Source organism: Equus caballus, chromosome 1, assembly GCF_041296265.1.
Source record: "Equus caballus isolate H_3958 breed thoroughbred chromosome 1, TB-T2T, whole genome shotgun sequence".
Lineage (NCBI taxonomy): Eukaryota > Metazoa > Chordata > Mammalia > Perissodactyla > Equidae > Equus > Equus caballus.
In genome coordinates this window covers 164,019,626-164,046,690 of record NC_091684.1, presented here as the reverse complement: position 1 = coordinate 164,046,690, position 27,065 = coordinate 164,019,626, and the positions used below count along the sequence as shown (strand labels likewise).

The following is a 27,065-nucleotide window of genomic DNA, read 5'->3' as shown; positions in this document are numbered from 1 at the left end:
CTAATAAACTGGATAGGGCTTTCACGTGAGCTCCACGGAAACTTTAAATTCACAGAGCAGTGCTTTTTTCTGGTTTCAGAGGACACGTGAGGCAAACCAAGAGTTATAGCTCATGCTACTTTGCTGAGTGTATTCCTCTCCTGTTCCTCCTCCCCTTTCCTGGTCATTCCCAATACCCTGCTGTTGCTTAAAGGAAAACAGGAATTCTAATGTACAGGAAGGACTTTATCAGCACCACATGAAGGCAGGCAAGAGATGGAATTTCCTCTGGCAGAAACGGAGAGTAGGAACAGCACATGAAACAGACTAGCCTGAAGGCCAGGGCTGCACATTTGCCACCTGTATGCGACAACTTCACCTAAGCCCACAGATCTACAGGCAGGCGAATTTTTTGCGGGGAAATTCTTTGGGTGCAAAATTTTTAAAAAATCAGTCTCTCAAAGTGCACCATTTCTTCTTAGAAAAATTGGTAAATAAGGATTCAGGCAGACCGACATGCCTATAGGCAACAAGCAACATCTTGCCCATCTGAAAGCAATCTTGCTGTTGTCATTATATACAGTTTATCTAGAAAAAAATCAGTCCATCATTTTCCTCAACATCAACTCTATAATTTACATATAGCACATAAAATGTTACCAAAATAAAATCACGATACCAAGGTGAGAGAAAATAGAGGACTATTCTTGTTTGGAACAATAACCACAAAAAACTTATTTTTTTTTTTTCCTCTACAGATCTGCTCCAAACTAACTATAAGTTAATATTTAGCATTTTGATAGATGATGAAATGACCCAAAGCTCTATGGATTAAAAACATCTATATCAAATAATGCTACTGGTACTGCCATCAGGCAAAGAAGTGACTGCAAGTGAAAACCCTAAGCAGAAATTTCATGACTGTACATACGGCACAGGTATAGATGTCCAAAGGAAGGCTATGTTTAAGAAAGTAGACTAGGGAATGAAGTTGAGTAGAATAAAATGAGACCCAGGTTCTCTGTTGCCTGTGTTAAGACAAAGTCAGGCCTGTGAGCTTTCTTTTCATCCAAGTTACAATCCACTCCAATAGTTTGCAGCTAAAGGCAAACAGCATACAGAGCTTCTTCAAGTTTTGCAGCCTCTGCGTGTCAGCTGTTTGCCGGATGGGAATCAGATAAAGAGCTAGACAAATTACATGAAAAAAAGGAAAGAAACAATAGCATGGTCTGAGTTTCGTCCTGCAACAACGCTGGCTGGAGCCTTCTCTCAGAAAATGCCATCACCGTAACACATTCACCTAAGCTAAACTTTTCCGTGTACACAGCAAGTGATGTTAATTTTATGCACTGCGGGCTTTTTATTAAGCTGCCTGCTATAAAAGCTCCTTACCCCTCATGAAAATTACAATAATTAACCGCTAACACCTCAACTACGTTTTAAGGCAAATGTCATCCAATAGCTATTATATAATCATTCAAATGAAGCTGGAGCAAGTCTTTCTGTTTGGGCACTATAGTGATTTGAAAGGATAGCTCAGAAGGACTTCCTGCAACTGAAAATACTGGTGTATCCTTATCAGTCAAACCTGTACTGAGTTTTAAAGTCAGGCCCATTAATTTATAATCCAGTCTATTTTTTTTCAATGGTTTTCTGGAGGAGATGTTTTCTAAAGTAAAAGGGTGAAAAATAAGCTACAGAAGCAAATACTCCTTTTAGAGCAGCTGGTTCCTCCAAATGAACTGGGTTTTCAGCCCAGTCCTGAAATTTGCTTAAGTTCACTACCTAGCCCAGCATGCCCCTGCCTCTTCCCTCTTTTCTCCCTCACATCCTCAGAAACGCTCTCCTCAAAAAGTGTCATAAGATGTTTATTTCCATAGTGTCTCAAGCATTATGATCTAATCTGAGAGACTGACACAAACTAAGGGGCACCATGATACTCACACAACTTGAAAGCAGAAAAAACAGAGAAATCCCTCTGGGGTTTCAAGGCTGAAGAGTTACCCCAAAGTTGTCATATTCAGCCACACCATGGTGACTTGATCACATACAAAGACGAATATTGATAATCTGGTCAATAAAAAAATAAAACATTGCTAGCTCTTTGGTCATAAAAAAATTGTAATCTACATAAGAGATCAAATATATTCCATTACTCATAACACCGTTTTTTCTTAAATCGAAATATTTGTTTATATCACAACTCCTTTCTTCTTCTTTTTTTTCCCTCCCTAGATAGTTTCCAAGTTTACATCCTTCAAGAATAACTGCCTGGCTTTCTACCAAATTAGATGCAGAAGTTTAGTGAATCTTGAAACCATAGTGGCATATGAAAGCATGTAAAACCATGACGTATGTAGAAAAATAAAGAGAAATGCTCTGTGTGCATGCACGTGGGTGAGCATTCGGTTATACGCATTCCACAATATACGTCCTGTTCTTCAGCCAAAGGTATCATGAAGACACCCGAGGGCAAGGACTGAACATGTTTCTATTCCCAGTGGCTTTAATAATTGGGAGTCAAATATGGTACTCCTCTTGCTCTTTCGTAATTGCGTTAAAGAGCAGTATTAGCAGGAGAAAAGCAGTGACTACTGAGTGGAGCACAATAGAAGGAGACGGAAAATAGATACAAGAAGCTAGGTCTCCAGGGGCAGAATTTTCTATTTGCTGGGCTACAGACTCACAGCTGATAATGCAAGTTGTAATTAATATAAAAGCAGGAGACAAGATGGGGAGAGCTTGTAGTAGCGGGCCCACAGGAGATCACTATGCAGCTCTCCTCTGTTTCTCATTTACACACAGCTTTCCCTGGAAAACACAACTCTGCCAGTGTTTTCTCCCTTGAAAGTTAAAAAAAAAAAAAGAAATTGATTTAGCACCATCATTGAATTTTGCTAAATCTAGGAAAGAGCATAGAAAGGACAGGAGTCTCCAGGCACAGGAAGCAAATCATATGTGTGCCTCTTTTGTTGAGGTTGCAGATATGGTGGAAATTGGAACATTTTGCACCACTATGGCATTTCTGTGGGGGATCTGCCTATAGGATAGCACTTAATAAGTCCTGGTGAATTGGTTGCATTTCCCTGTTTAGATGATTCCACACAGCTCACGGTTCTTCCATAGCAAAAAGACAGTGAAGTCAACGTAAAAGTGTTTCTAAATAAGTACAAAACGGAGCCGGGAAGTAAAATATATTAGGCTTCAAGGACTAAAAAAAGCAATACTAAACGCAAGTTCCAGCTAAAATCATGTGAAACTCATCTTAGACCCCAAATGACAAGGTGATTCAAATGAAAAGGTGGATGTGGTATAGGAGAGAGAGCATGAGACTGGAAGGATGCCTCTAGGGTGCCACCTCTAACTGATCATGTGACCTTATGCAAGTGATGGACTTCATTTCTTTGGGACTTGTTTCCTCTATCTCTTTAAAATTAAGAAGTTAGACAAGATAATCCCTAAGGTAATTGGCGCTTCTTATTCCTAGTATTAAAAAATACTTTAAAATAAGCATTTGACTTTCTAGAACCTATACAAGTAAAATATGATATAACTCCAAGCCAAAAATTATTTATGAACTTCGAAAATACAGTAAAGTAATTCAGAGTATGTGCTCATAGGTAGGAAGTAATCTTAAACATATATAGAGATATTTTAATCAGCAAATGGAGCATGCAAAACTAATTCGACTCCATATGTTTAAACAACAAAGGCAAGATATGCTTGTATCAGTCCACATAATTAATGTTACATATTTCCTATGACTTTATTATGTTTTAACCCCTAATTCACATTATGCAAAAACTATTTTTTAAAATAAGATGAAAACTTCTCTCTTGAGGTAGCTAAGCCTACAAAAGTTAAAAATGTTAATTGTCTGGCTTGAAAAAAATGTTGGAATTTCAACTTTGTTATTCTAAAGTTGACATAAGAACTCAGGAGAACTGTCTGTGCTTTCAGAACATGGGCTCACTCTTTAAAAATGTAAATAGAGCTGGGGTCTTTCCCTCATCTCCCAGCTTCCACCCTCTATTAAGCTTTGGGAATTAATATATGAGCAACGCTCACAGAAGCAGCAAGTTCTCTTGCAAATGATTCCTCCATTTAATGGAGCAACTTTTAGAGAAGATAGAAATTTCCTGCATTGTTGGTGTACTGTCATATTATCAAACGTCTCCTATAATCCTGAATTGTATTGGGATGTTCCATAGAACATTCAGTCTGAAAAAAATAGGAAAATGAATGCTTAAAATATCAAGTTTTTAATCTGATAGTGATATCTGTGGTTGTCAGGTGCACTTTTGCTTAATTTCATCTCATCACAGTTACACTGAAAATATACTCCAACTGCACAATTTAAACGATTTACATAACATAATTATTGTTGATGGGAAATTGACAGAAAAGCTATCAACCACCGGAAACTACACAACAACAACCAGAGAAAACCCATGCCCCCGGCCACATCTCCTTGAGTTGGTGGACAGAGCTGAGAGAGAGAACTTCCGCGGAATGGGTCCCCGGAGGCCTTGGGTATCATACTGTAAGGTCTGAGATCACACTAGAACCTAAGAAACTATCTGATAACATAAATCACTCATTTTATTAATATTATTTTCAAATCCAATTATTTCCCCTTGATATTCTATAGACCTATCACTTAAACCTATTCCTCTCCTCGCTGCCTACTCCCCACTAATTTTTCAGGTAGTAATAGAATTTATCTATAGACGATTGCCCGTATTCTGTCAGGAACAAGGGCATTCTCTCCTCTGACCTAACTTATTTTTTAAAACTGCATAGACATAAATAAACGTGATGTATTCAGAGATGCAAAAGAAAACACAATATATTTTCACTTAAAGTACAGCTTTCAACATAGAAATTAAAATAATTTTTCTTTTGTTAATTATGTTATCAGAGCCAGCTAATTTTAAGGCACCTGTCATCCACTGTTAATTCTATCAGTTGTACTTTCTTCCCGTTACTTAATTCATGCAAAAAAAATAAAATGCAGCTCTTTGTGAACATTAACTAGGAATAACAATATAACTGTATGCACATCAGGCAAATAGAACTTAGCTCAGAAAATATATTGCAAAGAAATATATTTCATTTATCTAAACTTGATCTAAAGATACATTTACATATCTTTACATAAAGATATATTTCATTTGTCTGCATCAGATTTAAAGATTTGGTCTAAAATTATGTAAAGTAGAAAATGTGGCTATCATCTATTATTCAGAAATTCTACAGGCTAGGAAAAGCATGATTATTCCACAACAGTTTTCAGGTTGAAACTTTTTTAAAGAATTGGTGTCTTGACATGTTTACTTTAAACATAATAAATTTGAATGTCTGGGAAACTTAACATGAACTGCAGCTGGAAAATAGAGTTCTATTTCCTTTCACCATCATATTTTTTTCTCCCCAGTACTCCAAAGAATACTATAATAGCTATTTCCTACCTATAACAATTACTCTTATAAGAGTATAAGATAACGTACATTATAATTAAAAATAGAAGCATTCATTATGAAGTTCCTAAACATGACAAAAAGTAGCCAATGTTGCAAATTTTATTGCCTATTTAATTCCAAACTTCCTTTTATCACTATGCCCGTAATGTAAGTGTCAGTAATCAATGAACAAATTCAGTATCTTTACTGCGTGTAACACATGGAAAGTAAGACATTATGTTTGTCTTTTTCTAATTCATCTATGTTACATCAGATTATTGACATCAAATTACAAAATGTGAAATCAGCATGACAACAGCCTGATTTGCTAAGTAACGGTATTTACAACTCATTCTTAAAAGTCTGCCAAAAATACTTGCTTTCAAGATATTTCTATCAATTACTTTTATTCATTTCTATTTTCAACATTTTTAATAAGAAAATCAAAAGCTATTTTGGTACCTAATATTTTACTCCTGATGCTTCTCTCTCTGCTTCCCACTACACAGAATTACACACTTATTCTTTCTTTTTTCTCTCTCACTCTCTTTCTCTCTCCTTGCCCTATCCTTCCTTAAACACACACACCCACACACACACACACACACACACACACACGAGCGCGCACGCGTGCACACACACACACACAATGTAGCTTGATACTACTTAATAAGGAGAGAGGTGTATGTGTTTTGGGGGTGTCAAACAGCTGTCACAAACTGTCACCTCCACAAGAGAAACCTTGGCACACAACAAATTAAACTACACTTCTTTTTAGCTGTCATTATTCATAGCCAATAAGTTGAAATGCTCTCAGCATTTCATGTACAAATAAAACCACGAGGAAGCGCAGTAGATCAGAATAGTGGGCCAACAGATAAAATAGAGAAAACAACACACCGTCTGGGTCCTTCTGAAGGGGCTCCTCACCACCCCTGCACCAGCGCGCACCAAATGAGATCCAGCCCGGGGCAATGTATTAAATATGCATATCAAAGCAAATGAAAAAATAAACCTGGAGATTCAAATTGGACACATTTACATGCTGCAAATGTCCCACTCAGACCACTTCTCAGGTAGTGGTTCTGTGGTATTTTCACTTTTTTGTGGCTGAGGGGTGGAGGGAGGCTGTGCTTACAGGAGAGGCTGAAGCGTAAGAGGGCTTCCCTTGTAGAGGGAGGCCCGGAAATGAGTACAATCAATATGCCTATGGTTCAAAAATATCAAAAATGGTGACGACTCTCCAGGGTTTTCTCTCACCTCCCGCGTAACATTCAAGTCGGTGGCAAACCTCGTCATTTCCCACTTGGTGTGCTGGTGGAACAAATTATTTGCTTCCTTTCAAAACAAATAGCAGGGGGCTGAAGTAAAAATGCTATAGTTCAGATCTCTAGGAAATAAAAGGCTTTAAATTATGATGCCCAATGAGGTGGCAAGCCCTCATGGGTTCAAAATAAATCAGTTGTCATATTTACTTGATTCGGGGCCAGGAAGAGGAGCAACAAATGTTATGGTTGACTCTTTTATCCAAAGATGATGATTGTTAAATTATTAAAGTGTTGTCCTCTTAGGTACAACTTCCTTCTTGAGTATAATTTAAATATTACAATAGTTCCATAAATTGGCATTGTCTATCAGTCAATACTCCAAACAGCCTAGTTTATCTTATCTCTTCTATGTAAACATCAGCATGCTCTAGTTTCATACATCCACTTGAAAAACAGTTGCCAAGAAACTGCTCTAGAAAACCAAGTAGTTGAGACCCCTAGAAATGTCATGAGAAAAGCTTTTGGCTGCAGACAACTGTGAACTTCTCATTCTACAAACCCTGTCACTAGATTCCTTCCCATTCCCCCAATAGTGCAAAACGCAGATGAATTTAGAAACAGGAAGCCATGAAAATAAACAAATAAATGACAACAACAACAAATATTTCTAAAGTAGTGTCATGCCTCGTGGACCACAACCACACATCATATAGCCACAGATCGGCAAATAAACTTTCCATAGCTGCTTGCTGCGCCTTTTGATTTCAGTTAATACACTCAGTATACAAAAGAGCTCCCCAAAATTTCCCCCATCGAGATGATGGAAAAAGCTAAGAGTAAAGATAGGCACAGGAGCTTTCAATACCATAGTATTTATTCTGTCTCAGAACTGGACATCCAGAACTGAGGTTTTCTCTTCTTTTCTTTTCTTTTTTTAACTCTTGTTCTTAGGCTGGCTTTTCATACAGCATAAAGGCTAATAATTAAAATCTATGATGGTATATTTGCAAAACTTTTTTTGAGGGGGAGGAGAACCTTACAGGTTTATTCACAAGGCATCTCAACTCATTCTTCTTAACACCCAGGACTGGGGGGTGATGGTCATGATACAAACTTCCTTCAAGACTCAAAGCCTGTTTAGTCCACAGAGGATAAATGTCACATTTCAGCCACCAAGTTATTAGGCTATAGCCTGTATAATTTAGGTTGTGAGTTCAATTGAATGTAATCTATAGTCCCCCACCCCCAGGCTTGAGTTCCTATAAATAAACTGCTGTTCACACCCACTCTTTAACCTCGCCACTCTTGCCTCTCCTACCAGCTGCAATCTTTCTTCTCTTTGCTTCTTTTTCAAATTTTCAGTCTCACTACATATGCTTTTTTTTTTTTTAAAGCATCAGACTCCCTAGATCAGTTCCAAAATAGGATTAAAAACATAGAGAATAGAAAGAAACCCCCCGTTCTGGCCTGCCACACACAGTCACTCCTTACTATACTCTCCGTCCTCATTCACCAACTGTTTAAGTGTTAAAATTCAACCACTAACCTATGGTTATTCACTCACAATTCCCCTCAGCTTTCTGTAATACATTGTTAATAATTGTTTCATCAAGGTTACTGTCTTTTATTATGAAGATGCTTCAGGCACTTGGCAATAAGTCCATATTCTGACAATAAGTTTCTATAGAGCAAAAGCTCTGAGAATTGTAATGTGTGCGCTCCTTTTATTTCTAATGCAATGCAAGATTGCCAATAATTTTCAGGATTGTCATCTCTGTGAGAGACTGGGAAGTCAGCCCTCCCTCCTCAATTCTCCCTTGCCTTCAATCCTCTCTCTCCCTCCTCCTGTCCTCCTGCTAGCTGTCTTGCCTCTCTCTATCCCTGATGCACTGATTACACACAGTTGAGAAAGCAGAAAAGGCAGCGGTCACCATATCAAACAGACAATTTGCTCACACTCAAGTCACCAAATCCAGGAAACTTTACACATTAAGAACACAAATTACTCTATCAACTCCCTGCTTTTTTTGATTCTCAACATAAATAAGGAGGGAATCCAAGAAAGGGGAAACGGAGATGAAAGATATGGCAGAGGTAGTGAGAAAAAAGACCCCCAAAGAGACCAAATCATTCGCAAAGAAAACTAAGTCAGTGGAGCTAGATGTTATAACAAGCTCCAAAAAAAAAAAAAAAAAAAAGAAAAAGCTTTGCCCAGTGGTCTTAAAAGAATGCCAAAAGCTCACAGACTTACATGGTCAGCGAGATTTGTGGAGGAGCCTGAAAGTTCTTCGTGATCTGACTTGGAGCTGCCGTCCCTTTCATCAATGACGAGGTCGATAGGCATTTTCCCCTTCAAACAGCTAATGTACCGGTGGCAGAAGTTATCACACAGTTCGTGGACCTAGAAAGAGGGTCATGGTCGAGGGCTCAGCTCCTGTAGTTGTTGTTGTTGTTATTGTTTTGTTTCATTTTTAAAGGGAAAAAAAAATTCTTAACTTGCAACGTTACATTTGGAAAGAGCAAAAGTGCCATGTCTTCCAAACTAACTCTAATTAATGGGTGTAATAGTTGAAGGCAAGGAAACAATAGAGCAATTGTTGCAGCAGATATTATTCTCCGGAGACTTCCCTGAGCAACAAGTTACAAGAAAGAGAGAAGGAACAGGACTGGAAATAACTGGGTTCAGACTGGGAGTCCAAGGAGGAAAATCCGATTTGATGATAACATCAAAACGGTAGAACGCTGGAAGTGGGAACAGCATGAGCATTTGCGATTCAATAAGCTAGGAGTTTTGTATGTTTCCAGGGGAAAGTGATTGAACTGCAGAGCATGTAAAGACACCCCAGCGAGGATGATTCCCTCGGCTTGCACCTAATGCCCGCTCTGGGCCGAGGGTGAGCTGAGCTAATAGAGACGCAAGCAGGCTGAATGTCCAGTAATACAAATGGTTTGCTGCATTTCAAAATAATCCTGAATGCCTGGGGAAAAAAGGAGGGGGAGGCCACTTTACAAGACAGGGCTGTCCTAATTCACCCATCCTCTAAGCCCCTGGATCGAGGAGCAGTTTGAAGGAAGGACATGGTAACATGTTGCTCAAAATCTCTAGGTGTTCAATGCCTCAGACTGGAGGTTTGTTAAAAAAAAATCTCAACTCAACTAGGAGAGAGAAGTGGCTAACTCAAAGTGGGGGGCGTCATTTTCTGCTTACCTTTTCTAACTCCAAAAGATGAAACCTTAGAACTTGTATTGCTTGTATCATCTGAAAGAAAAGTTTCAAGCGTGGAGTTAAGGCTCTGTGACTCGGAGGTCCCTATTGGGGGGTGGTGAGAAAATTGGGCTGGGGAGCAGAAAAAGGCAAGAAGCCAGGCAAAAGCCACAGATCAAGAAATTGTCAGAAAAACCAAGTCATTACTGATCATCTCTGCCTCATTGGCCACGGGGTAGGAATCTGACTCCACCTGAGTTGAAGCATTTAATATCTTTGGCCCTCATGTTCACTGAGCTATTTGTAAGGACTGCTTTCCTAGGGCCAGGCCTTCTTTCTCCGCCTGAGTCCTCTTTAACCATCCCCTCCCTGGACCTCAGGCCAAATTGAAAAAAAAAAAAAAAGAAGTCGCTTCTTTGGAGAGAGAAAGCTTTTTAGAACAGCACACCCTGCGAAATCTGTCCTTACTAAAGAAGGAAATACTCAAGATGAATGGCGAGGCAGGGCCTTTGAAAGCGGATTTAAGTACTTTTAATATTGAAATCGTGCAAATTAGCAAAAGAATCGCACCTAAAAGTGGCCTGCGCTGGCCTGCCCCTCACCCGCCCCCCCACCGCCCCCCCCCCCCCCCACCTCCCCACCTTCCCTGCCCGCCCTCCGCCGCGCCAGCGGTTACTTCCTTCGGGTTAGCTGCCCCGGGCTCGGCCGCCTGCCCCGGCAAACAGAGGAAATAACTCACTTCTCGCAGCCTCCCTCCCGGGGCCGAGACCTGGGACTCATCCCCCGCTCGCGCTCCCGGCGCTGCCTCCCCGCTTGCGGCCTCCCGGGGCTCCGCTCTCCCTGCCGTCCATCCCGCCCCTCACGCCCATGTCCCCTGCGGGGGCTCTGAGCTGTTCCCTTCCTCCCTGTCGCTCTTGAGCTTCGAAAGAGGGCTCTGCTGAACTCCCCGGAGCTCGGGGAGAAAGTGGGTGCTTCTGGGCAAGGGAGAGGGCCCAGGCTGGGGAAAGGCAAGAAACAGTGAGCCTTACCAAATTGTCCAGCTCTGGATTTGAGGAAAAAAGTGGCTTTTCGGCGCGAACCTATAAGAAGCAGGGAAAGTCAGCATGAATTGCCACCCCATTTAAAAGAAGAACACCCCTGTCACCTACTACACTGTAGGGTGTGAGCGGGAATGGTGGAGGTGCAGTGGCGGAGAAAAGGAGAGGGGCTTTGGTAAAACACATGAAATAAACTAGTGCCTTAAATTAGTGGGGTCCGCTGAAGAAGAACCAGGGCCTTCTGGCCTTGGCCCCATTAGGGGGTACCTGGAACAGCTAAGCTGTTTCTGGGAACTCAGGGCCGTTCTCCGGACCCCGGGTATCCCCTTATGCTGCTGTCCAAAGGGCTGTGGCTCTCAGCCTCCCTCACCTCCGCGCCCGGCGCGGACCGCCCGGAGAGGCGCCCAGCTTCCTTTCCTCCCGGGCACTGACGGGTCCCTCACAGCCCCTATCCCCAATTCTTGTTCAAGTAGCTGCAGGCGGGGGAAAAGGCCAAGCCCCAGATTAGGAGCAGGTCAACTTTAATTCGAGGGTCGAGCCCCTGTATTCCTGGCTGGGGGGAAAAACAAACACCCATATTTATCTCCGCTTCCAATTCGCCTCCAGGCTGAGGGATGGGGAGGAGGCGTAGAGCGCGGACTGGGCCGGAGGAACAGATCGGGTGTCCCTGCCTTTTCCTCCTCTTTCATGTGAAGCTCTGAGGAAAGGGGAGGAGGAGTGAGGGGCTGCAGGAGGGTGAGTGGGTCAAGAAGGTTGGACCTGCTTGGCGAAGACCGCGATGTCCTCGTTGAAGGAGTCGGAGGAGCAGACGTCTCCGCCGGCCACTCCGGGTTCCCGGGGAGTGCAGGTCGCCAGCTCGCACTTCTCAAAGACCAGAGCTAACAGAGGAAACAACGGGTGCCTAACGGGCAGCGCCACGCAGAGACACACACACGGAGACGGGGTGCAGAGGGGAAGGAGCAAGAACTGTAATCAACAAGTTTGGAGGGTGCGGATTCCTGCTTTAATACAACAGGCACGCATCACACTTTACAACCCTTCCTCAGCCAGCCGAGCCTGGGCCAGAAACAGAAAGGAAAAACGGCCTGGCCCTTTTCCTCAGCTCAGGACTCCCTCAGATCAGGCCGGAGAAGCCCCTGGTCACTTTAGCCCGCCAAGTCAAAAGAGCCTCAGTTGGAACGTAATGAAACATCCAAGAAGCTCAGGCCGTCTGGAACCCGGAGTCGATCCAGACCCACTCCTCACACTACAGAGGCCGCCGAACCAACCCCTGAGACCCAGCCCTGACCTCCCAAGAAAGGAGCACTCTGTGAGATCAAAAATTGTTTTCGCTCTGCATTTTAATGGGCATTTCAGAGGAGGCCCAGGGCTTCACTTACATACACACTCGGAATGATATTTCCTAAATCTAAATTGGAGAGAGGGCTCGTCCACCCTCTCCACCCCCTTGCCTTGTAAACTTGTTTGCTCTACCTCTAGTAAAGCTCGGGTGTGGAGGCCAAAATAATAGGAATGTTAAACGCCGAAGAGCTTCCTTCCAGAGACCACATTTCTCCAGCAGGCAAAAATAAATAAATCGAATGTTAAAACTTGGAAGTGTGCGTGCGCGTCTGCCCTTTGTGTTCCTCGGGGCGGTCTAGCTATACTTCGGGATGCTTGCGGCCTCTTGCTTCAGGCTCAGTTGCTGTTTACCGAGTGTCCCCTCCCCTCGGCATCCCGCCGCCTTCCCCACCTACCTACCCTCAGCTGGGAGAGCCCGAGTGGTACACGTCTGGATCGTGCACCCCCATCCCTCACCGAGGTCTCTCAGAATAGAAAATAATTTCCAGCCATCTCCCTTACTTCCCCCCAAGAGCGGCTCTGTGCAAGCAGCAGTCCCTTCCACCCCGCTGCACTTCAAGGTCTGCCCCCTTTATTTACAGAGAATTAAGAAGTGGGTGATTAGGACTTCCTGGCCGACAGAAGCAGCCCTGATCCGAGCTCAAGCTGCATTTAGTGGCTCCCAGACTCTCGGTAGGAAACAGAAGAGAAAAAAAACAAAGTTGCTCCTCATCAGCAGGAAACTTTCTCCTTCGTCAAGGCCTCTCTTAGGGGGCCTGAAAGGACCAGCTCTGCGTCCTTTGGCCAGGAATCCCGTCCTTGGGGAGGAGGCCCTGGCAAGATTCTGAGGACTCAGTCACTCCAGGCTGTGGGGTCCGGAGTGACGGGGCCGTGGGGGTGGAGGAAGCCATACCTTCCAGGGACTTACACGCAAGGGGCAGAAGAACAGGCCCCCTTCACTGTCCTTTCCTAAGGCAAGCGTTTCCCGCGCCCCCCCCCCCACCCCCCTCAAGCAGAAATTACTCCCCTCTTAGTCGTCTACCCCCTCAACTCCCACAGAGACAAACACGCACTCGCAACCGTACTCACACACAGTATGCTGGGTCGGGAGGGGGGGGGGAGTTGGTTTACCCATAGATCGCATCCTTGTCCCGCTTCAAGGCGTCGTTGACAGCGGATCCCATGCTGGCCGGCATGACATTGGGGTGCGGGGCGTGCGCGCCGTAGTGCTGCGTGGCGTGGAGCGGCGGCCCGTGGTTCAGGTGGTGAACCGGAGGGATCGGCCGCGGCGCGTGAGGGTCTCCGTACATGGAAGCAGGCACCCCTACTCCGTCCATCCCGCCGTAATGGGGCAGCTCATCGTACTGTCAGAACCCGGCACAGGGGAGGGGGGCGCAGGAGGTGAGAGAGAGCCGGGAGAGCCGAGGGGGAATAGAAAAAGAAGCAGGAAGAAGAAAGCGAGGAGAGAAGTGGGAAAGGAATAGAGATGAGAGAGAGGGAGAAAGACGAAGGGAAGAAGGGAGAGGAGGAGGGGGGAGACAGGGGAGAGGGGGAGAGAGAGAGAGGGAGGGAGAGAGAGAGACAGAGAGGAAAATAAAAATAAAAACAAAGTCAGAAAGGAGAAAAGTACCGAGGCACGAGTTGAACACACAGAAACCAAACCAGCTGAAACAACGGAGTTGAAAGTTGTGAGGGCAAATGTTTTTAAATTTTAAAATGAAAAAGTATGAACCAAGAGCAGCGTTTAGAGCAGGGAGAGGGGGGCAGTGAGGCCGGGGACTGAGGGGGCGCCGGGAGGTCCCGCTCGGGCCGGAGGCAGCAGAACCGTAGCGAGCCAACCGAGGGAGAAGTGGAGTCAGTGTGAGGAGGAAGCCCCGGATCCCACCCCTAACCCCCCTTCGCCTCCTCCAGAGGATCCAATAAATCAAAAGGCGAAATGAAACAAAATAAAGAGAAGAAAAACGCTAATAATCAGGACGAGAACTCCGAGGACGAGGGAAGGCTGGGGCCAGTGCCTCCCCGGGGGCAGGGAGCGGAGGGAGGAGGGGAATAACGTGAAAGTTACCAGAAACATTATTTAGCAGCGGATTCCCTGCGTCCTTGTCAATTTCAGAGACAAAACAAGCAGCCCAGGCTAGTCTAGGCGGCGGCGCAGCGGCTGCGGCAGCGCGGCCCCAGCGGCGGCCCCGGCGGCGGCGGCGGCTCCTACGCAGCCGGTGCCCGCCCCGAGCCGCGGGAGCAGCGGCGGCAGCGGCGCAGCAGCGGCAGCAGGAGAACCGGGGGAATCGCGCTGCTGGGGGAAAAGCTGGAGCGAGGCGAAAGCGTGTAACAATTGCACACACACACACACACACCACTCACACGCACTCGCCGCCCGCCCGCTCGCACAGCGCTGGAACACGCGCGCCCAGACACGCACACACGCACGCACACACACTCGCACACACGCAGAGGCACGGGGGGGAAAAGAAGCCGATGAATAATTTTGCTGCTATTTTTTAAATACTGTCCGCCATCATCAAGCAGCGAGCAGCAGCAGCAGCGTTGAAGCGAGAGGAGGCATCGGGACAGGCCCCTCTTAGGAGAGGATTTATATCTAGGTAAGTGTTGGAGATTTAAACCTACCCTTTGCGCCATCAGTCTGCGCTCCAATAAACTCCTGGATGTGTCGTATATTTAATATCCCAGTCCGGATAAGAAAGTGATCTAGGCTGAAGATTCCTTTTTTTTCCAAACCAAGGAGACTTCTCCCAATTCTCCAATTTGTTATTTTTAGGGAAAAAAAAAAAAAAGCCCAGGCAAGACAACGAAGAGGGTTTTTTTTCTGTGATATTTCTTCTTTTTCTCTTTTTTCCTCTTCTTCCTCCTCCTCCTGATCTTCCTCCTCCTCCTCCACCTCCTCCTCCCCCCCCCTCCCCTCCTCCTCCTCTTGGGTCCTCCTTTCCCCCTCTTTCTCTTCTCTTCCCCTCAGTTGGAAAAAAAAAAAAAGAAAAAAGAAAAGAAAAAGAAGAAAAAGAAGAAAAAAAAATTGTCAAGCCCCCGAACTGAAGGTTACGAGCGGCCCGTCAGCAGCCCACATGTAACCGAACTGTCGTGTTTCATGGCTTTTTGCCACTCCAGCTGTCAATCAAAGCCCGGAATGTCAAGGTAGTGAATGAATGATGGTTGATGATGATGAAGAGGAGGAATCTTTGAGACCCGTTTTTTTTCTTCCAGTAAAACTCCACGAGGGGTTTCTGCTTCTTGAATTTTTTCCTCCCCCCTCCCCCCCTCTCTTAGCTTTGCCCCCGCGGTATCTATAATATGATCCTCTCTCTTTAAAGTATCGTTCAAAGAAAGCAGGGGAGAAAAAATCAAGAAAAAAAATGAATAGTTTGCAAAAATTGGACTTCCTCCCCCCCCTTTCCTGGTAGGTATTTTGTCTCTCCCTCTCTCTCTTTCTCGCTCGCTCGCTCTCACTCGCGCTCGCTCTCTCGCTCGCTCTCTCTCGCTCTCTTTCTCTCTCTGGGAGATGAGTGAGTGTCAGTAGGTGTTGGCAGGTTGGCTGCTGCCTGGCTTATAGAAGAGCCTCAGTTTGGCGGCGCGGGTCGGCGGCGGGAGAACGAAATGACGGAACCCGGAAGTCGTGGTGGCCATAGCCCGTCGTACGGCGGAGACACATCCCGGGAGTGGGGAGCGGGAGCGAGGAGGAGCGCGCCGCGCCGAGCCTCTGATATGCAGCGAGTGCGATCGGACGGCCCCGGCTGGGGGGGCGGGGGAGGCGGGGGGCGGGAGGGGGAGGGGAGGCAGGAGCCGAGCAGACCCGAACAAATCAGAGAGCCTGCTCCTCCGCGGGTACGGCTGGGGGGGGGGGCGGGGGGGAGGAAGGGGAGGAGGAAGAGGAGCGCGCGCTTGTGTGTGTGCGTGTGTGTGTGTGTGTGTGTGTGCGCGCGCGCGCGCTCACGAGGAAAGAGGGAGAGAGAGAGAGAGAGAATGAAGAGGACAGGGAGAGCGCAGAGAGGAAAACTGCAGAAAACCACAGGGAAAGTACGGTACAGCCTCAGATCTTTTAATTTTTTTAAAAAAATAAAACTTACTTCTAGTTCATTTTCCCATCACTCCGGGCTCTTGCCTAACCGGGTCGTGTCGGGGACGTTTGGCATGGCGCTCTTGCTTTTGTTCCTTTTAACTCCGCGGGCCCTACTCCTCTGTCAGCCGATTCCCGCGCCCGAAGGCTTTCCGCTAACATCCAGGGGTAGCCGGCGCTGCAGACGGTACCACGGCAGGGCTAGAGTTTTTTTTTTAAGTGGTACTTTCTTCCCTCTGCAGATCCAGGACCCTTGATGTCAGCATTCATTTTTTCCAGGACAAGAAGAGACCAGCTTAACTCAGAGAGCACTCCCTCCAAGCCGTGCGGACCAGGGCCACCCCAGAGAGTCTTTGGGGCCGTGGCGGAATCGGGAGGGAGGAAGTGGGGAAAGAGTCGTTTGGTTGTTTGATGTTGTCTGATGTCGCCAGGGATGTCTGTATGTGTTTGTGTGTATGTGTGTATGCGCGCGCGCGCGCGATTGGTGTGCGCCTCCGAAGTGGATCTCACTTAGAGCTGGGAAGCACGGGAGGAAAAGACAGGGAGAGAGAAAGAGAGAGGCAGAGGGAAGATGCCATGCGAGGAGAATTGGCCCGCACTCCCTGCCCAGCTTTGTTGTGGTCGCCGGGGGCGCAGAGGCCGGGGCGCGGTTTTGCGGGCTAATGGCTGTGTTAATTATCCCGGGCAATTTCGCGGGATAGGGAAGATGGGGCCGACTGGAATGAACTTTTCCAAAAAGGAAAAAGGAGGAGAGTGGGGGGAAGGAAGGTAACTATCTCGCACCGTTTGTGTAGAAAGTAGTTCTGGCCGATGTCTCACCCAATCCCTGGCCGGAGCTGTACCCAGCCTCGCCTCAGCGCCGCGGGTTTCCCGGCCGCCGCGCGTCAATCACTCGGAGCCCCGAGCTGGGGGCGGAGCTATGGTCATCCCGCGCGCGCAGCGCCGCCGCCGCCGCCGCTCCCCGGCTCCCCGCCGCCCAGCAGCCTGGCCCTGCGCTCCGAGGGCAGCCGACCCCCTACTCCTCGCTCTCGCCCTGGTTCATGGTCCCCGGCCCAGAGAATCGAAAACAGACTGTTCCTCAACAGCCGCCTCCCTCTCCAACTTTGAACCCATTCTGGAGAGTAGAAAGTAGCGTTATCCTCCGCACGCGGCTTTGATCCGAGTTCCTGGCGGATGGGGGCACGCAGGGAGAATAAAGTACCGTGTGTGTGTGTGTGTGTGTGTGTATGTGTGTGAGAGAGAGAGAGAGAGAGAGAGAGAAGGACAGAATGAAGGAAGGACGGTGGGCTTTTTTTGGGGGCCCCCTTTCGGTCTTCTCTGCTTCACTGTAAGCTTTCGGGCAACACTCAACTGGGTTTCGATCGCAGCCTGCAGAGACTCCAAGCGGAGTCGGAGAAATTTGGCCTCGTTTTAATAGGGCTGGGGAATGAGCTCCGGAGGTCAATAAAGCCCTCCAAAAATGATGAATGATTGAGCACCTGTGATGATGATAGTGATTACCAGAGCAATTAAACAGTTTGATTAAATGAGCCATCATAACAATGATGTCTGCGGGAAATCGGCCCTCACATATAAAGATAGTGTGGAGGGGCTGGCAAAGGCGAGGGGAGTGCGACGCCGGGGAGCGGGGCTGCGGACGGCGAGGTATTTGCCGGGGTGGCCGGAGCTGGGACTGCTGGGCGCGCGGAGCCTCGGGGAGGAGAGTCTAGCCGAAATTTTCAGCCACTCTGGTGTGGGGCTTCAAGCCTGCAAGATCCGAAGGATGGGAAACCTGCAGGTAGGGGGGAGGGTCCTTCCCCCTCCACCTCCTCATTTTGATCTCCCTAGAAGAACTCCAAGATTAAAAGCATCCTTCTTATTTGTTGCTGAGTTGCTCCTCCACGTATAAGAAAAGGTGAGTAAAAAAGAAAAGAAGACAGAAAAGAAAAGAAAAAGTTGGCTTCCAGAATTTTATTTCAAGCGGCAGTTAACGCGAATTTCAGTTTAGCTGGGGCGGGAAGGATGAGAAAGAAAAGAACCCGATCTAGTGTCTTGTAGCGGAGCGTTTTCGACTTTGCAGAGGTCTTAATATTGTTGAACACAAGTTCCCGGAGGAGCACCGCTAGCTGAGAAGTTTATACTCAGTTTTTCAGTTTTTCCTCTTCTAATTGTTCTTGTTTTCAATATTGCGTATTTATCGTCGCCAATAGGATTATTGTTGTTTTAAATGGTCTGTATATTAAGCGCCAATTATTTTTCTTTTTAAAAAGAAAACTCAATTTGCTTGATAAACGCTCCTTTTGCAAAGATCAACTTCGAACCAAACCTCTACATCTCAGAGTTTAAACATTCGGCGTTGTACGCTCTGCTTCTTTTACCACGGCTTTTTTTTTTTTTTTTTTTCCATAGAGATACCGTGAAGAGAGCTCGCCTCCCTACAGCCTTTATTTAGAAAAACTGCACTAGTATTAAAAAAAAAAATGTTTCTTCCATGGCAGTGCATCTGAGTAAAAACAATTCGGACCTATTGATGATTTCTATATTTTCAAATGGTTGTTAAGTTGTAATGTGTTGATTATTCCGTGATAATCTTGGGTTTTGCAAAAGAAAAAAATTTTAAACTCTATTTTCATCCTTTGGGCGATTCAGGAGGCATTTTATTCTAGACTCCTTTCTTCCTTTCTTTCTCTCTTTCTAATATTCTGTAACTTCTTTTGCATTTTATAGAATACATTAAAGCAAACAACAGGGACAATCTGGCTAGCTGTAGGAGGGAGAGAGAAATAGGACATTTTAAGATACTGTCAAAGAAAAAAAAGTCTTCTTTAACTCCAAAGAATTTAGTTAAGAAGTGAGAGAGTGTTAAAAGTGAAGCCCTACTGGAGGAAAATCTGTGTCATTGAAAAACTCACCAGTTGCCTAAAGGGAGAACCCCGAATTTCGTGCGACTAAAGAGATTTCACTCACCCAGTTGTATGTCATTTATGAAACTGTTAGTTTAAAATAACATTGCAGTGCAGTGGATTACACACAAGATCAAGTTGGAGGTGATTCAGGGTGTCGGTTCTTAATCAATCTGATGAATTCAAAGAACTGTTACTTTTAATCACCAACTTGCTGAAGGTTTATTAATTAATAGAGCTGAAAAACACTGAGAACTTCCTGGTCTGCCCCCCATCCCCAGTTCTGCCATCTGATAGAAGTGATTGCACAGCAGTGGGGGTATGCACGCTGTCTGATTTCTAGCCTGATAGGACATTGCTGATGCTCCATTCTCAGCCTCCGAACCCCCACCCAGGCTTCGAGCCTCATCAGCTCTCCCACATTTGGGGTGAAGGAAAAGTAGGTGGGGCAGGCGGGGGAGACTGGCGCGAGCTGGGGGTCGAAGGAGGCGGCCCACACCTCCGTCAACAGTCAACTCCTTTTGCCCAGGCTGGAAATGGTTTTAACAGGCGGTAAAATTTCATCTTGCGGTGTCAAATTGGGGTCATTTTGGGGTTAGAGTTCTCAGTGTCCGAGAGGAGCTGTCCAGCTGCGTGGGGACTCATTAACTGCAAAAGATCTGTTTCAGTAAAAACAACTCAAAGACAATCAGAAGGCTAAAGACCCTCTACAAATCGCATTTTACAAGTGCCCCAGAACAAATATGGATGCTGAAACCTATTTCTTCAGAATCCCAAATCGGCTACTTAGCTCTGGAGTGGGGGTGGGGGCACTGCCTAAAAATGAGGTAAAGTGGGGGGATCAGGGGGGACCTGATCCGGTGGGGGTGAAAGAGAGGTGGAACGGGCCTCCTCTCAAATTTAAGAGTCTGTTTTTAATCACCTCTTTCTTATTGAAGCATCCCCAAGACTTCTGAGAACTGCTTCTTTTCTATTTTTCCTTTTCTTTTTTGTCTCAACATGGGATGCTATTACAGGTAACATTTAAGATTTGAAAAGAATAATTGAGTCCCTCTATAATTACTTAATTTAAAGGGCATTGGCTTTATGGAGAGTATTTAATTCGAAATGAGCATTTATGAACTCAAGAGTCTATTTTAGGTGAATTTGCCCACCTTCCTTAAGGAGCCTGTGTGTCTGTTTCTTTTAACCTTTTTTTTTCTAGAAAGTTATAGGTCCTCATCACAGATAACTCCAAATTCCTTAGAACTGTGAGGTCCGAAGTGTTAATCTGTGTATTAAAATCGCTGGATTTAAATCCTTTTTGTCTTCTTACAACAGTTAGAACAATTGACACCATGTTAGAGGAGCAAATAAATCCAACCTTAATCTTATTTGTAACTTTAGTTAACGTTTTGAATTGGAGTATTTTGGATTAAGCAGATTTTTTTTTTCCTCCATAAGGTTAATTTTTATTTGTGGCGCTTCTATTTGCTGGTTTGGAAAAAACACGCTAACTATTACTTTGATTCAAAAAATTCCTCAGGTAAAAGAAAAGTGCAATTTTTAAAATAAGAAGTTAGATGTGTGAGATGCCAGGGGTTTTAGAATAAAACCAAATCAATACTTTAAAGGAAAGTATTATTTGAAAGAAGTTTTCTTTCTTGCATTACTGACCTGAGCAAGTAAAAAAGATCAAAATATTTTATTCTTTCTCTTTCTCTCTTTGGACTCCGCTTCTGTCACTAGGTTTTCTCTCTCCATCTGCTTCACTGTTCTTTGGGTTCTGAATGCAACAGTGAATTTTTATCGTCTAGCTCTTTTCTCCAAGCTTCCCAGAGTATTTATAAATTGTTATTCAAGGAGTTTGATTGCGGCCCTGCAGAAACAGCCCTGAGCCCAGCATCGCTGGGACAAAGGCGGAGGGGCTCTCTTCTGCTCCAGACCTGCTGGCTGACAGTTGGAATTTTTGATATATATTTTATTTGGCATTTCCAATAACGTGTTTGCCTCTCCCTCCCACCCCCTTGCAGCCGTCTATTACTTTAAAAACATCTCCTCTCTGTAAACCTCAGCTCATCCTGGTGAACTGTTCTTGACCTTCCCAGCAGCTTAAGTAGCAGCTCTGAAAGTTGGACTAGGAAGAATTTCACTCCCTTTCGTACCTGTTAGCTTTGCTCACTCTCTTCCTAGTTGGGATCAAGGGAGGAAAGAGGACTTTTTTTGTTTGGTTGGTTTTTGTTTTTTGGTCCTTTCCCCACTTAAGCTTTCTACCGTGTATTTTTCTCCCCCACTTCCCACCCCCATTAATATTAATAAAGCACCCTTCAATTTATCTTCTTAAATAAGATGAGGTGGAATCATTGTACTTTCTTTCCTTTCACTCCCCCTTATTTCTTATTTCTCCCAATTTTAGCTGCTTCACCAGCTCGCAGAAGGAAAGCATTTCAATAAATAGCCCTCTAGCGCTATCTGGCGGGTCTCCAAATGCGATGTGCGCTTGCTCTCTGTGCCTCCGGCTCCTTCCCGCGCTCTCTTCCTTCCTCTCTTCCTTCCTTTCTTTCTTCCTCTCCCCTTCTCTTTCTCTTGTCTCTTCCTCTCTCTGAGCCTATCCTCCTTTTCTCTCTTCCTGCTTCCTCTTTTCTGCTCCCACTCTCATTTTCCAGGGCCGACGGCTTGGAACGACCCGGTCGTAGGTTGATCCCCCCCGGAACTAGGTGATGCTCCGGCGCCACCGAGCTCTCCTAGGGCTCCCACCTTCCCCCAATGTGGGTCATACACATCTTTTTCCTTTCATTAGCATCTTCACGTTGTTTAACATGTTGCTTAAAGTCCCAGCGTCTCAGCCAGCGGTGATTTGGAGGGGCTTATACAGGCATTTGTGAAGTTTGGAGGAAAGAAGTCAGACACTGGAATCCCAGCTAGTGGAGCCCAGCTAAGTTTTAGGTCAGGAGGCCGAGTCTCAGTGCGAGTTTGAGGAAGGGTCGGAGCCTCCCAGGGGTGGGAGCAGCATCGCACGGCGCCCGGCCTTCGGGAGAGCGCTGGAGTGGGGGCGCGAGCCAGCCCCCCATCCCCCGACTCCCGCCCGTCGGATCCGTACATCACAATAGACTGCTCGAGTTTGTATCCTGGGCCTGTCCAGGATTTTTTTTTTTTTTTAAATGAACTAGCTCTATCCTCCCTCCCCAACAACTACCACCACACCAAATTTGGAGAGGAGTGGGAAAGAGAAGTGGGAGTAGGAAAGCTCACTGGAAACCCCACAGGGCAAAGAGGAGAAAGCCAGCAGCAGAGACTGAGGGAACGCACGCTTGAGGATGCAGTGTAGGCACAAGCATCCTCCCTCCTTTCCAGCAGAGATTCGTCTGCTTTCTTATTTGTGGCTTTTTTTTTTTTTTTTTCAAAAACAGTAGCCTGTAAACCCTCAGCGATCTGTGGGGAGCAGTCAGAGGGGATAGGGCTGGAAGGAGAGATTCAACTCTGACTTGATGCTTTAGATACTCTCTTAAAATTCTTATTCTCTCTCTCTCTCTCTCTCTCTCTCTCTCTCAACACACACACACACACACACACACCACTCTGAGCCTTAAAGAAATCTCCAGTTCTCCCTTTAGGCAAATCTCTTCCATCTAGTCCTTGAAACTGAGGAAAGGATATGGGGCCTGGGGTAGGGCCAGACTCACTCAACTTTATGAGTGCATTTTCTAAAACTTACTTCTGACCTTGCAAAGTACTAGTGAGGACCACATCCCCAGTACAGACCCAGTCAGTGGCTACTTGAAATTGGAGGACCTCAGCCTGCGGTGTCGGTGGTCACCAGACAAAGACCCCTTCCTAGTTCAGAAATCCTCCTCCCTCCTCATAATCTCAAAAGTAGACTGGAAAGGAGGGGGTAGGATGACAGCATCACAGGCTCTAGTCCTCAAGAATTGCCCCCCGCCCCTTGCTGAAGGAAGAAAGCACAGTTCGGGTGTAATTAATTGAAGACTGTTATTAGGTCATCATTAGCCAAGGTGCAAATAATTGCAGCCCATTTTTACTTAAAATTGACCAGCCCCAGAGTGATAGATCGATTCGGAGTATAAAAATGATGTATCAAAACATCAATGTCGATTATTTGAAATATTGTAGTCGAATTTCTTTATTGCTTCATCGGTTAAGTGTCTGAAAGTGCGGTGTTCAAACATATATTTATGTTGTCAATACTGTCAGAACTGTCACTTTTACTATACTGGATTTGTACTATATTCTGAATTTACTCATTTACATAAAATGCCCACCCTAGGATTCCCCCACCCCCACCCCATCTCTCTCTTTCCTCCCATCTCTGGAAAATCCGTGTCAGTTTCTTCAAAGGATTCAGCAATCTTTGCCTAAGCTAAAGTGTACACTGCCTCTTTTACTCAATTTTCCACATCGGATTACATGTCTTTTTCACCATTTCTAACTTTCAAAGGGAGCCTTCATCCTTTCTTCCCAAGTCTGCCTACTCTAGCCTTTTCTCCGAAATAGTATTGTAGTACTTGGAAAGCTTCAGGTTTAAATATCCACATCTCAGCTCCCAATAAGCCATTTAGGTAGAAAAACGGAAAAACGGGACTTTACTGTATCTCCTTGGCCCGGCTGGTGTAAACCGGGTTGCTCCGGGCAGACGTTCTCACACGTGTCAGGGTCCACCATCAAATTACCTGGAAGATTGAAATCGTCCAAGGAAAATGAATTTGGAAATAGAAATACTTTTTCTTTCTTTTTACTTAAAAGCTGTGATAGGAGAAAAAGAAATAATACATATAAATGATCAGCACGTTTTACCTTTAAAAGCTTTTGAACTCAATCGAAAGACACAAGTTGGAAGCAGAATTGACAGTTTTAATTCTACCCATTTTCACCTGGCACGTCAGATCAGAGGCAATCATTTATTTTATGGGGGGTGGATGGGAAAGTCGGATAGAAAGCTGGAATCCACTGAAGTCTCTATCTTAAATATCACAGAGAAATTAAAGACGCTGATTGAAATGCAAACATTTCATCGCTTCACATTTTCTGCCTAGACTAATTGAAATTTATAAATTCACACTCTGCCTAATTTAATGCTTTTTATTTTTTTCTAGGATTCCCTGCAAGTCTGATAGGAGAGACAGGGCCACTTCTGGACTAGCTCTAAGGATGTGTTCTCGTTTCCGTAACACTGAGGCACCTTTTAGAAACTTTTAAATGCATTTAAATAAATGTATTTGGACATTATGAGAAGCTACACATACAAAGACAGCTTGGCTCTATGCCGTCAATCCCAGCATTAGAAGAAAAAAAAAAAAGAAAAAAAAGTCCATAATTCAACTAAAATTTTCCAAACCCATCTTTGCCTTAAAAAAAAAAAAAAGGAGAAGAAAGTTTCCTGCGTGCATCTGTATGTCTTCGTGTGCACGTTTATAAACATCTCCCAGTCCGTGTTTGTGTGTTACCTCTCTCCTGCCACAAACTCGAAGGCAGAGGCATCGAGGGATCGCCCCCAGAGAGCTGTGTTTATTTAGGTTTTTTTAATCTCTCCGCCGTGTATGACAAGTGTTACTTCAAGAAATTCATCAGCCTTCTACAGATACTTCCAGTTTTGCTGTAATGATCTGCAGAAGAGAACTGCCATCACTTTCTCACATCCCAAGGTGTTGCAGGAACTCCGAGAAAGGGGAGAGTGGCTGAAACGCTTAATTACGGTGGGGGAGGGAGGGCCCCGAGGCGCACCGAGAGGGGAGAGCGAGCAAGGTCCTTTACCTGGCCTGTACCTGGAGAAAGCTCTGAATCCTCTCGGCGAATAATTGGGAAAGGTATGGTTGCCTTTTTTTCCCCTTCTTTTTAATGCCTTTGGGGAGAAGTGACACCCTTGTGTAACAATTAGCTCAGACAATAAAAATAATTGGAAAATCAGTTGGAATTTCTGAGTTTTTAATTATGTTTAATTTTGTGCTAAGCCGTAAAATTACGAATGCCCCTCAATTAAACACTCTCCACTTGTAAAGCGTTTAACAACAATTATTCCTTAATCAGTCTGAATGTGAGTCACAAATGATGCTTTTCCACATCAAAGGGACGTCCTTCGACGTTACCTTTTAGTCATAAGTAAGAGGATTAATTCCTATAATTAGAGGGATAAATATGTGCATAAATACATCTCTCACTCTCTCCTTTAAAAAAAAACAAAACACTTTCGCTCGGTGTGAGCCGTGGCCGGCTCTGGGAGGGTAAGGGTTTTTTAATTGTCTGCCTTTGCCTGAAGTTCCTTGGCTGGTGGGCGAATGCCACCAGGAGACCCGGGCGCGAAGCATACACCTCCAGAGGGACACACGCGCACACAGAGACGCAGAAACGCTCGCATGGGTCAAGCAGGAGGTACAAAGCTCAGGGGTCCCAAGACCCTCGCCGATTCCAACGTGATCCTCCCAAGACAATAACCCACTCTCCACTCTTGCCCCTGGCCCGGGCCGCGAGAGTTCTCTTCCTGTCGGTCCACTTGTCCCGAGGAGCGGGGTCTCCGCCCTGAGCCGAAGCTCCTGGTGGACTCTTCAGGCTACAAATAAAAATTGAGCATGACCTTTTAAAACTCCTGTGTGAATATCTCATTTACCTAATGACTTTATGTCACCTAGGAAGAAGGTCAATTTCCTCTTAACCTTTCCCCCGCTGCTGCAGTAAGCATTCTTGCCTAATCAATGATGGCTGGAATAATCAATTCCCATTTTATGATCGCTGACAAACTCAATCTCTGGGCGGGGTGTGAGCGCGGCAGGGCCAGCTCGGGCCGGGACAGAGGGCTCTCCGGGTACGCCCAGCTCCGCCCGGCGCCAGGGGAAGCTGCTCTCTCTTCCCGTCGAGTTCACAGACCTTGGCAAACTTCCCTCCCCCAACCGCCGGCGTGACTTCTGAGTTGTCACTAATCCGAACCTGATATTCACCAGAGCTCCTTCGGTCACCAACAACGCTCCCCGCCGCTGCTGGGCCTCCCACCCGCCCCTCCTCGGCGTGTTTTCATTTCAAAGTCTGCAGGCAGGGATTGCCCCGACCCAAAGGAGTGTGTGTGTCTGTGTGTGTGTGTGTGTGTCTGTGTTTTAGTTTCATTTACATTTTAAAAATTATTTTTGCCTTCTTCAGCGAGGATCTCTCAGCTTTTTCACTCTGTCTCAGCCCTGCTAACTTTGCATAAACAAAGCAACAACAGAAGCTCAGAGTGGGTGGATTCGTGTGGAAATGAAGTCAACTGGCAGAGTTCTCTCTCCTTCCCTTTCTCCTTTCCTATCTCCTTTCCTTTCTCCTCTCCCTCTCTCAGTTTTTTCCTTCCTCTTCTCTTGCCCTCCTCTTCCTGCGCCACCCCCCACACCAAGCAGTTATCCTAAAAGGTAAGTTTATTAGATGCCACTTTACCCCTATTTTCCGTTCCCCAATTTGGGGAAATTACCACGTAAATTACTAAGTCAAAGCTAATTTGAGAGCAAATTTAGGATGATTTGCCATGCTTTATCTTTAGAGGGCCTAAATAGGAGCGCCTTTCACCTCCCAGTTTCTCATAAGTAGATGCTGACTTTCACATACACAGCACTTGGTTGAAGAGAGAGTTCTCTTAACACTGGCTCACCATTGGTCACTGTGTTTTCTTTCCCTTCATTCTGCCCTAACCCCATTTTCATTACCAAGACATGAGGAAGCTGCTGCTAATTCGCAAGCAATTAAAAAACCTGCTTAGCTAGGGTTTAATGGCAGGAAAATCACTTTTCTTGGAAAAGATGTCTTATATGCAGGTTTTCTGGAGTTTTCTTCTTATTCACCAGCTAGTTAAAACCCAGCCTGAACTGAACTTTTTCTCCTGAGAGTGTTCTCT

General features: G+C 45.4%; 1 protein-coding gene and 1 long non-coding RNA gene across 22 annotated transcripts in view; one reads left to right on the top strand and one right to left on the bottom strand.

Moving 5' to 3' along the window:
- The window catches only part of MEIS2 (Meis homeobox 2), a 202,042-nt gene extending 185,361 nt beyond the window's left edge, over positions 1-16,681 (bottom strand). For 4 of the 20 annotated variants that reach the window (XM_005603162.4, XM_001503626.7, XM_005603163.4 and 1 more), the window contains exons 1-6: positions 14,897-15,250; positions 13,403-13,635; positions 11,711-11,852; positions 10,943-10,993; positions 9,918-9,968; positions 8,961-9,110 (exon numbers count right to left, since the gene is read on the bottom strand). In XM_005603162.4, the coding sequence (XP_005603219.1) occupies positions 8,961-9,110; positions 9,918-9,968; positions 10,943-10,993; positions 11,711-11,852; positions 13,403-13,635; positions 14,897-14,908 (639 nt within the window). In that variant the 5' untranslated portion in view covers positions 14,909-15,250. Of the gene's footprint in view, positions 1-8,960; positions 9,111-9,917; positions 9,969-10,942; positions 10,994-11,710; positions 11,853-13,402; positions 13,636-14,336; positions 14,836-14,896; positions 15,251-16,347 lie in introns of those variants that run through there. The other 16 variants (XM_023620406.2, XM_023620389.2, XM_023620413.2 and 13 more) reach the window with 8 other exon arrangements.
- Positions 14,701-25,120, top strand: LOC106782188 (uncharacterized). Of its 2 annotated transcripts, none has more exons than XR_011440307.1 (3): positions 14,701-14,871; positions 15,243-15,680; positions 24,310-25,120. It is a non-coding gene; the product is annotated as an uncharacterized lncRNA (long non-coding RNA). The 2 variants fall into 2 exon arrangements; XR_001379064.3 differs by lacking the exons at positions 14,701-14,871; positions 15,243-15,680 and adding exons at positions 16,217-16,302; positions 16,580-18,231 and having other exon boundaries at positions 24,310-24,522.
- Positions 25,121-27,065: the final 1,945 nt, after the last annotated feature.